The following is a 12,695-nucleotide window of genomic DNA, read 5'->3' as shown; positions in this document are numbered from 1 at the left end:
GTTTCAGTTGGAAAACCAGTGAGAGAAGAAAAAAATATATAATTCTCACTGTTCAGGTGGTTTTAAATCAGTAAATATTTTCAACTGATGTTTCAAAATCTTTTGTCTACACAGGCGAGACAAAAGATTTTGAAACATCAGTTGGAAATATTTACTGATTTAAAACCACCTGAACAGTGAGAATTATATATATATATATTTTTTTTCTTCTCTCACTGGTTTTCCAACTGAAACCAATTTCCCTCTTTCCTCATTCGATTCTTAGCTTTTAATTTATCATTCTGACGTTTCCTCTTAGAGGGTCAGACGATAAGGCCTTAAGGAATTTTAACAATTCCACCTGCCCGTTTTTTTTTGGTTTCTTTGATCTTTTTGATTTAAATTAAATTATGTTTCCTCTGAAATTTCTCCTTCCATTTTGCTGTACCAAGAATTTACTTATATATATATACATATATATATATATATAAATATATATATATATATATATATATATATATATATATATATATATATATATATATATACCACAACTCTTCGAATAACCGTGAGGATTCCTCAGGCTAATTCGAAAAGTTGTGGTATATATATATATATATATATATATATATATATATATATATATATATATATATGTATATATATACACTAAAACAATATCCGAATTATAGGAAAAAAATCACATCTAACTACACGTAAGTTGAAAATAGGTCAGCTTATTTAGATATCTAAGCGTTCCGTGAAAAACACACACAAAAGAGGGCGTGAACCTAAGGTCAACTGTACGTTTCCCCTGTAAGTGCCTGCCCATTGTCTGATGGACGCGGTGGAAACTAGGAAGCTGATTGGCTAACTAAAAATTAAATAGCAAGCGCGTGTATAAAAACGCGCAGCAACACCACCTCTTAGCATAAGCCTGACGAATTCTCACGAGAATGAAACGTTAAATATTCTGTGTAACTTAATTGCCATATATATTTTTATAGCTTACTACCTGACTCTACCTATGTATTGAGTACTCTTGAAGTAAATACTGAAAATTTACGCATAAAATTATATTTTCGTATATTAATTTATGTGATTAAATGAAGTAGTCACACACACACACACACACACACACACACACACACACACACACACACACACATACATATTGATTAATCCTTCTATCTATTTATTAAATTTTCTGTAGCGAAACTAAAACGATATTTGGGTGAGATCCCACGGGTGTGACATCAGGTGGGAACAAAGCGACAAACATTAATTAGATGGTGAAAGAAATCAATTTGGGATTTTGATGCGGCCGGTTACTTGAACTATGCTTTATGGCAAGATAACTTGAGTTTAGCACGTGGTTATGAGCGCTGATTTAGCAGTGTCAGAAATTTCGTGAAAATAGTGAATAATTCCACCCCATCTTTCCAAGCTTATAACTCCTCGAAAAATGTAATTCAAGCCCTAATTTTTTTTTCAATTAAAGGAGCAAGGACCAAGGTTTTATTAAAAAAAAAACAAACAAACAATGTGTTTTTTTTTTAAAAAGGTTTTAAACTTCGGACTTTACAGGTAAATTTCTAAAAAAGAGATTTTTTTTGTTTTAAACTTGAATATATTATTTATTGACCTTTTCTCTTCAATTTGTGATATATAAAACTCCCCGACATAAATTAATTATTTACTTTTTAATAGACATTTCAAAATGAGAGGCGTGAATTATTCGACCCCCTGTCTTTCCAAGCTTATAACTCCTCGAAAAATGTAGTTCAAGCCCTAATTTTTTTTTCAATTAAAGGAGCAAGGACCAAGGTTTCATTAAAAAAAAGACAAAAAAAAACAATGTGTTCTTATAAAATAAGGTTTTAAACTTCGGACTTTACAGGTAAATTTCTAAAAAAGGGATTTTTTTTGTTTTAAATTTGAATATATTATTTATTGACCTTTTCTCTTCAATTTGTGATATATAAAACTCTCCGACATAAATTAATTATTTACTTTTTAAGAGAAAGTTGAAAATGGGTGACACTTGGGGGGGCGTGAATTTAAAAAAAAACGTTTGTCTAAAATATTATATTCAGTTTATTGGAAAGAACATAAAATTTCACATTGACCCTGAAAATATCGTAAAAATAGAATCAATAGAAAAATTTTGATAGATTTTTAAAGTTTAAAAATTGAAAAATATTGAGTTCGGAAAATTCATTACTGTTTTAAAAAAAAATATATTTCTATTACTTTTAAAACAACTGTAATAGTTTATTTTGGAAGTATAATCCATAAAGAAAATAAATAACCCACTTTTAACAAAATGGTACTTGTGATTTCTATAATCTTTTCTATTAAACAAGTCTTCTTCCGAAACCATATTTTCTTTTACTTGTTTTTATGCTAACTCAACAATAATATTTGAATCAGCAGTGTAAAAAGATGTTCCCGAATCTCAATACCCCTTATGTCAAATCTTGAGTCTGTAGACTGAAGATTGACAGAGTAGTTTAGTAGGGAAATGTACACACACAGACAAACACACACAGACACACACACACAGACAGATAATTTCCCTAAACGTCAAGACCCTCTGGATTTTCAAGGGAGATTTTCATCCATATTTACTCCTCTTATGTAAAAGCAACTAAATATAGTATACATTACTATCATTTAAGCCTAGCCGGTGTATGGCAAACTTCATCAGTTTAGGAATGAACTTTGTAAATAAAATAGATAAACATATACATACACCTAAATTTATATATGGTATCATATATATACATATATATATATATATATTTATATGAGGGGCGTGCAATAAGTAATGCCCCTGACCCAATTCCCATAGTAGAGCAACGAAACTTGGCAGAGTTATTAGTTTTTTCTCTACATACGAACCACCCAGAGTTATGCATTTCTCCCATCGTTTGATGCAGCTCTGGATACCGTTTTTGTAGAACACCTCAGGTTGATCCTCCAACCACGACGTGACTTCAGAAATCAAGGCTGCATCATCTGGGAAACGCTTTCCTTTCAAAAACAACTTCAAGGTGAAAGTCACAGGGTGCAAGGTCAGGAGAGTAGGAAGGATGGGGTCCTTTTCATAACCACACGCCCGTGCTTCTGATCTCGCGACATGCTAGTTGTGGACCGGAGCGTTGTCCTGCAAGAGGAGGGTACATTTGTTGATCTTGCCCCCCCCCACTTGATTTTGATAGCTTCACTTAATTTCCTCAAAAGTGAAGCATAATAGGCTCCTCTAATTGTGGTACCCTTTGCCAGGATATCTGGCATCACTACTCCGTCCTGGTCCCAGAAGACTGTGAGCATGACATTGCCAGCGGAGGGCTGCACCTTTGCCTTCTTTGGAGGTGGTGAGTCCAAGTGGTGCTTCCACTGCATTGGCTAGGCTTTGGTCTCTAGATCATAGTGACGGACCCACGTTTCATCCTATATAATCAGTCTTTTGAAAAACTTTGACTCATCTTCTTGGCACTTCTTCAAACTCATTCTCGAGAACTCGACGCGTTCTCGCTTCTGGAATGGTGTGAGCAACCTGGCAATCCATCTGGCAGACACCTTATGCATATGCAAATGGTCATAGAAGGTAGTTTCCACAGACCCTGTTCTAATCCTGACATCTTGGGCTATTTGGCGAATAGTAATGTGCCACTCTTCCAAAATGGCAGCCTCACCTGTACGGACAGATGCCTCATCAACGGCAGAAAGGGCAACCAGGTCTGGGAGCTGTTTCCACAGACTTCCGGCCATGTTTGAATTCACGATGCCAGCGTTTTACAAGGCCATATGATGGGGCATTATTATCATAAGTTTCTTTCATTTCATCAAAAGTCTCCTGTGGTGTGCGTCCTTTCAAATATAAAAACCGGATAACTACTCAACATTCAACAGGCTCCGTTTCACACCTGACTCAGTTTAAACACCTGTAAAAGAGAAACCACAATTAGTTCAGAGCTGTAATTTGCCACATAACCCGGAAAGATATAAATTATTGCATATGCAAAATTTCAGCTAGATCAGACAATTGGAAGTGGGTCAGGGGCATTACTTTTTGCACGCCCCTCGTATATATATAAGAGTGAAATTATCTGTCTGTGTGTATGTCTGTGTGTGTGTCTGTGTGCGTGTACATTTCCCTACTAAACTACTCTGTCAATCTTCAGTTTACAGACTCGAGATTTGACATAAGGGGTATTGAGATTCGGGAACATCTTTATACACTGCTGATTCAAATATTATTGTTGAGTTAGCATGAAAACAAGTAAAAGAAAATATGGTTTCGGAAGAAGACTTGTTTAATAGAAAAGATTATAGAAATCACAAGTACCATTTTGATTTAAGGCTTAATTAACTAAGTACGAAAACGCGAGAGAAAGAGAGAATGTGTGCGTGTGTGTGTGTGTCAGAATCTTATCCAGGCATATCTATTTAAGATATAACCAGTTATCTAGCGAGCTAGATAACTGGTTAGTTAGAAAGATAGATAAACAGAAATCAACGCTCCTAACCACGTGCTAAACTCAAGTTATCTTGCCATAAAGCATAGTTCAAGTAACCGGCCGGATCAAAATCCCAAATCGATTTCTTTCACAATCTAATTAATGTTTGTCGCTTTGTTCCCACCTGGTGTAACATCCGTGGGATCTCACCCAAATATTGTTTTTAGTTTCGCTACAGAAAATTTAATAAATACATAGAAGGATTAATTAATATATATATATATATATATATATATATATATATATATATATATATATGCATATATATATATGACTACTTCTTGTAATCACATAAATTAATATACGAAAATATAATTTTATGCGTAAATTTTCAGTATTTACTTCAAGAGTGCTCAATACATAGGTAGACATCACGTGGGATCTCATCCAAATATCGTTTTTAGTTTCGCTTCCTCTGATCTCACCTGTCATTCTCCCCTCTTGTTTCAGGTGCAAGAACGGGTTTAACTCGAACAGGACTGTTTTGCAATAATTTTTGTGACCAAGATATTTATATAACCTAACGAAATATATTGAAATTCGCAGATTAAATAAATTGGGATGAAAAAAAAAAATCCAAATCCAAAGCTCAACTTTAATTAACTATGTTTATATGTTTAGATATGTGTATGTACATAATTTATACCTAAACTAATTAACCGATCATTATGAAATTTGAAATACATATACACGGTGCAAGGGATTTTAATGTGGGCTATATTTAGTATATATAAAGAAGAAGTGGTGGAAAATCCTCGTGAAATTTAAAAAATATTTATTAACTATTAATCAAAAATAATTCTCAGATTGCAGAAGAGAAGATGGTCTGCAAAAAAGACCCAGATAACGATAAAATATAAATAAACTTGTAGCTACCAGTTATGAGAAAAGGTGGAATATACAAATTTCACTCTGAATACTACGGATATAAAATCAGCTCAATAGGGAGGGATTTAGTCCTCTAGAGCTGTAATAAGGTACAATGAGAGGGAAGAGGTTGCACCTAAAAAAAAATCAATGTTAATCTCTCACCTTCCATGATAAGATTATATTTAAATAAACACAATATCGTCTGCGAAACGAGCGTATATCATCCCTGGTTGTTTCTTGTTATACTAATTCATTAAATTCACATTACCCCACATTCAGCCGATATATATATATATATATATATATATATATATATATATATATATATATATATGTGTGTGTGTGTGTGTGTGTATGTGTGTATTTATTCATGTATATATATATAAGTGTGTGTGTGTGATAAAAAAAACCAATTATTTTATATAAATCAGTTCGATTCTCATGGAACTCAAATTCTAAAGCCAAATAAAGCCCAATATTGAAAGTTTTAAATACTGATTTCAAAATCTATAAATAATATAGATTGGCAGATGGACGTTCAACAACAACAAACTCTGTTTTGAAATATTTCTCCATTATTTTTTGGGAGGGTGGCTGTTATTTTCATGGATATTTGAAAACATTTTGCATATTTTTTTATTGTAATGTATACGGTTTTAAATTGATATTGCTAAAAGTATTTTTATAACATTAATTTATTCAAGTACGTTTTCGAAACTTCTAGAAACACGTCTTAGCTTTTTTGCTTTCAAACTAATTTTACACAATAATACAACTATGATTTCTTAACACACACACACACACACACAAACACACACACACATATATATATGTATGTATGCATGTATAAATATATACATATACATATATATGTATATATAAGAATTACAGTTAAGTTTACCAAAATGATCCACAATGGTAAAACTAAAGTAAATTATAAATATTAAAGAATTAATATTCATAAAATAATCTCAACCAGGTGTAAAAGCTCGACAAACCGAATAGGAGATAGAGCTTATAATAAGAACAAGCAGTTAATAAAACATAAAACATATATATATATATATATATATATATATATATATATATATATATATATATATATATATATATATATATATATATATAGGCAGTAAATCCTTATTAAGGCGGGTTTGATTTAATACGAGAGTTTTCTTTCTTAATTTTTCTATTGATCTTTTCGATCTGCAGAGCATTTTTTTCGCTTCAGTTGGAAGTTGTGTATTAGGTTGCCGAGTGATTCTTTGCCAGCCATTTTGCACAACAAAGTTGCTTCTGCGACGATTCAGGATCGAAATCGCGCGAGGAAAATGGCTGACAAAACAATCACTCGGCAACTTAATACACGACTTATTAACTGAAACGAGAAAGACTGCTTGACAGATCGAGAAAATCAACAGAAAAATAAAGAAAGAACACTCGTATTCAATTCAAACATGCCTTGATATATGTATGTATTAAAAATAATGATATAAAATATATAAATATTTTCGATTAGATTTTATATTGATACAGAAATGCCCAATGTCCTAGATAGATAAACAGAAATAAGCGCTCATAACCACGTGCTAAACTCAAGTTATCTTGCCATAAAGCATAGTTCAAGTAACCGGCCGGATCAAAATCCCAAATCGATTTCTTTCACAATCTAATTAATGTTTGTCGCTTTGTGCCCACCTGATGTCACATCCGTGGGATCTCACCCAAATATCGTTTTTAGTATCGCTACAGAAAATTTAATAAATACATAGAAGGATTAATTAATATATATATATATATATATATATATATATATATATATATATATATATATATATATGCATATATATATGGCTACTTCTTGTAATCACATAAATTAATATACGAAAATATAATTTTATGCGTAAATTTTCAGTATTTACTTCAAGAGTGCTCAATACATAGGTAGACATCACGTGGGATCTCATCCAAATATCGTTTTTAGTTTCGCTTCCTCTGATCTCACCTGTCATTCTCCCCCCTTGTTTCAGGTGCAAGGACGAGTTTAACTCGAACAGGACTGTTTTGCAATAATTTTTGTGACCAAGATATTTATATAACCTAAAGAAATATATTGAAATTCGCAGATTAAATAAATTGGGATGAAAAAAAAAATCCAAATCCAAAACTCAATTTTAATTAACTATGTTTATATGTTTAGATATGTGCATGTACATAATTTATACCTAAACTAATTAACCGATCATTAAGAAATTTGAAAAACATATACACGGTGCAAGGGATTTTAATGTGGGCTATATTTAGTATATATAAAGAAGAAGTGGTGGAAAATCCTCGTGAAATTTAAAAAATATGTATTAACTATTAATCAAAAATAATTCTCAGATTGCAGATTAGTTTACGTATTTCAAATAGGTTTCAGAGAGTGGGGAAAGGTAGTCTAGCCGTTCTTATAAGTTGTGATACAACAAAGCAACACTTTATGTGGGTGCATATATATATATATATATATATATATATAACTATTAATTTACTCACATAAAATTAATATACGAAAGTATAGATTTATGCGTAAACTTTAAGTATTCACTTCAAAAGTGCTCAATACGTAGGTAGAGCTAGATAGTAAGTTATATAATGTATATGGCGCTTACGCTACACTGATTATTCCGCGTATCATCCACTCTAGGACTTTCAGTGTAGTTTAATCGCCATATACATTTTATAACTGACTATATGTATATATATATATATATATATATATATATATATATATATATATATATATATATATATATATATATATAGAGAGAGAGAGAGAGAGAGAGAGAGAGAGAGAGAAAGAGAAGATGGTCTGCAAAAAAGACCAAGATAACGATAAAATATAAATAAACTTGTAGCTACCAGTTATGAGAAAAGGTGGAATATACAAATTTCACTCTGAATACTACGGATATAAAATCAGTTCAACAGGGAGGGATTTAGTCCTCTAGAGCTGTAATAAGGTACAATGAGAGGGAAGAGGTGGCACCTAAAAAATAATCAATGTTAATCTCTCACCTTCCATGATAAGATTATATTTAAATATACACAATATCGTCTGCGAAACGAGTGTATATCATCCCTGCTTGTTTCTTGTTATACTAATTCATTAAATTCACATTACCCCACATTCAGCCGATATATATATATATATATATATATATATATATATATATATATATATATATATGTGTGTGTGTGTGTATTTATTCATATATATATATAATGTGTGTGTGTGATAAAAAACAATTATTTTATATAAATCAGATCGATTCTCATGGAATTCAAATTCTAGAGCAAAATAAAGCCCAATATTGAAAGTTTTAAATACTGATTTCAAAATCTATAAATAATATAGATTGGCAGATGGACGTTCAACAACAACAAACTCTGTTTTGAAATATTTCTCCATTATCTTTTGGGAGGGTGGCTGTTATTTTCATGGATATTTGAAAACATTTTGCATATTTGTTTATTGTAATGTATACGGTTTTAAATTGATATTGCTAAAAGTATTTTTATAACTTTAATTTATTCAAGTACGTTTTCGAAACTTCTAGAAACACGTCTTAGCTTTTTTTGCTTTCAAACTAATATTACACAATAATACAACTATGATTTCTTAACACACACACACAAACACACACACACACATATATATGTATATATGCATGTATAAATATATACATATACATATATATATATATATGTATATATAAGAATTACAGTTAAGTTTACCAAAATGATCCACAATGGTAAAACTAAAGTAAATTATAAATATAAAAGAATTAATATTCATAAAATAATCTCAACCAGGTGTAAAAGCTCGACAACCCAAATAGGAGATAGAGCTTATAATAAGAACAAGCAGTTAATAAAACATAAAACATATATATATATATATATATATATATATATATATATATATATATATATATTAAGTAAAGTGATTTTCAATTTAAAAATTAAAAAAAAAAAAATTTAAATTTAAAAATCAAATTTTAATTAAATTAAAAATCAGTTTCATAAGAAGGAACAACAACAAAGTCAATTATCTGTACGATCGTTTCGGAAATCCGTGCTTTTTATTTGTGGTATACATAAAGTTATGTAGAACAATTATATATAGTTTTTTTGGTAAGCACGGTCTCCTCATCCTCATCAGCAAATTTAGGAGGATTTTTATTGAATTTAAAAGACACCATAAATAAACCTAGCATTAAAAGTAAGGCAGATGAATCTTTTAGTTTTTCTTTTTTTGAAATCAGGAACTGTGTTTAAATGTTTGCTATAGCTTTTTATTTTATATATATATATATATATATATATATATATATATATATATATATATATATATATATATATATATATATATATATATACATATTGGCAGTAAATCCTTATTAAGGCGGGTTTGATTTAATACGAGAGTTTTCTTTCTTAATTTTTCTGTTGATTTTTTCGATCTGCAGAGCATTTTTTTCGCTTCAGTTGGAAGTTGTGTATTAGGTTGCTGAGTGATTCTTTGCCAGCCATTTTGCACAACAAAGTTGCTTCTGCGACGATTCAGGATCGAAATCGCGCGAGGAAAATGGCTGAAAAAACAATCACTCGGCAACTTAATACACGACTTATTAACTGAAACGAGAAAGACTGCTTGACAGATCGAGAAAATCAACAGAAAAATAAAGAAAGAACACTCGTATTCAATTCAAACATGCCTTGGTATATGTATGTATTAAAAATAATGATATAAAATATATAAATATTTTCGATTAGATTTTATATTGATACAGAAATGCCCAATGTCATAGATAGAGCATTGGAATAAGAAAAAATTCAAATTGGAGGAAAAATTATCTTTTTAAATTATTCAATGTTATGCTAATGATTAGATTTATATACAATCAAACATGTAAATAAGGCTCTGTTTTGTCTTCAGAGACAATGGATACTCCCTGTCAAAGTACCGCGTGTGATATTAAAACAAGGATTACACTCTCTCCAACCAAACCTTTCCTAAGTTTGCACTGCTCGATTCCAGTGGGAAGAAGTGCAAAGCGGCTGGAAACAATAAATGCCCAGCAAACTCGACGTGGCATTACTTCTGTGATCTTACATGAACCAGCGTGTCAACGTGATTATGGCATTATATATATATATATATATATATATATATATATATATATATATATATATATATATATATATATAAACATAACATTTACAAGATCAAACGCGTGCAGTAATTTTTATTTTTTAAATAAATATTTATCAATTTTTGGCTTATATCAAAGTTTTTATCAGAAGGTTTAGACAATACTCATTTTTCTTACTAGCCATGATGGTGCTTGGCCGCAATTTCTAGTTTTTAGTTGTTGAAGATAGAGATTGTCACATTCGGTTCAATATTTGCGCTAGATCATGCACACATATTTTAAAATTATTCGAAATCCACTGTTAAGAAGCATGATGAAAGTGAAGACCTGGAGAAGAACGAAGATTATATCGGTGGAAATGTAATAATTACACTTAAAATGAGGACACTAGTTCGAATAATCCAATTAATATAATTTTCAATCCTCATTTAAAATAATGAGAAACCTAATACGTGATCTACCATTGACCCTAACTGTAGCCCTATCCCTAATGCTGACAGAGGGGTGATTACCAGATCATATATTAAAAAATAAACAGCTCGGTAGATACCATATTGAATTAGAAACCATTCAGTAGATTACGCTATTCGCTAAATGACATTAGAAAATCGCCATGTTTTATTTTGTCGGTAAGTTACGCTTCATTATTTCCATTTATTCAATTTGATTAAAAAATGAATCGGCGTTACATATTTCTATTTCACCCAAGAATAATTATCCGCTTATTTTTTTCAGGGAGATTCGGGCGGTCCTCTGATGTGCTTAGTTGAAAAGAAATGGGTTCTGGCTGGAGTCACATCGTTTGGTCGTGGTTGCGCCCAAAAAGCAGAGATGAGTGCCTTCGCAAAAGTCTCGAATTATCTCCCTTGGATACAGAAAAACATTAATTTAGATTAATACATCAGTTTAAGATGCTAGAATGGATTGCCAAGGAGACAAAATTGTAATTAGAATGATTTAAAATAAAATTGACATAAATTAATTATGCATTCAATTGTCGTTATGAAAAATACGTGCTTTACGCTTGCACCTTGATTCAACATACATAGCAGCCTTAAACCAAAATTTAAAATGAGATCGTTTGATCATTAAATTCAGTAATTGATGAATATCTGGTAGTGCTGTGTCTTATTAATTGAGATTTTACTCATTTCAAAATGAATTTTTCCTAAATTGAATAAAAGGGTCATACACAGAATTCTGCTGTTAACTTCAAATAAAATGTGACATTCGTTTTTATTTCCAAGATATTTAGCTGACAAATATTTTTCCGGTAAGAAAGATACTATTTATTTTGTAAAGATTTGTAAATAACTGAAGACTTTAACATACTCGTTTCATTCATATATTTTTTTATATATTTAACTGATATGTAAGGTTTACTATAAGACGAAACAAACAAACAAACAAAAACGTTAAGTAAACAATTTTGGAATTTCCACAGGATTATAATATTATTATGTAGGAGGCATGTTTTATATCCGAGTCGTCAGCAGACGGCATAAGGTAAAACATATTTAAAAGGCAAACAATAATCTTCTAAAAGAAGTAACCAAGCGAAAACATTTCTTGATTTTTTTTTATACAGGAATCATCACTTATCAAAGCCTGGAGGCAACTCGAGGATAAGGGTTAATGGGTATACATTAGTCAATGTGATTATAGCGTAGTAAACATAAGTAGTGGGAATTTTGTAAATTGGACTATTTAGAGAGACAGTTCATCAAAAACTTGTTTACGTTGAACTTGAAGACAGTCAGATTGTAGTTAGCTAAAAAGCAGGTAATCGGAAAAGAGTTCCACAAGCGCACAGTTCTAAGAACGAAGCTTTGTTCATGGAATGTACTTTTAGGTTTTGGCGCGTGTGAGAAAATTATTGATAGTGGGTTTGGCTAGACGAGTGTTTTTCGTGAAGGTTTGGCGAGGGGGAACCATAGATTGAAGCTCAGCTGAGCACTTGCCATGAAAATAACGATAAGGCGGAGGCAGGTTCGCAACGTCTCTGCTGCGGGAAAGAGGTTGCAGGGATAAGAAAAGGGCATCTCTTACTAAACTACGAAGTCTATTTTTAACTCTATCAAGGCAGGTGTGTATATCGAAAGGCACGATGAAAAAAAAT

General features: G+C 31.1%; 1 protein-coding gene across 1 annotated transcript in view; it reads left to right on the top strand.

Moving 5' to 3' along the window:
• The window catches only part of LOC145294209 (serine protease 1-like), a 165,411-nt gene extending 153,938 nt beyond the window's left edge, over positions 1–11,473 (top strand). The window contains exon 6 of the mRNA XM_080141319.1: positions 11,312–11,473. Within this exon, the coding sequence (XP_079997445.1) occupies positions 11,312–11,473 (162 nt within the window). The remainder of the gene's footprint in view (positions 1–11,311) is intronic.
• The last annotated feature ends 1,222 nt before the right edge of the window (positions 11,474–12,695 follow it).

Source organism: Euprymna scolopes, chromosome 15 (assembly GCF_053919585.1).
Source record: "Euprymna scolopes isolate OS-2025 chromosome 15, ASM5391958v1, whole genome shotgun sequence".
Lineage (NCBI taxonomy): Eukaryota > Metazoa > Mollusca > Cephalopoda > Sepiida > Sepiolidae > Euprymna > Euprymna scolopes.
Note: the sequence above shows the minus strand (reverse complement) of the source record. Positions and strands in the feature narration are given on the sequence as shown.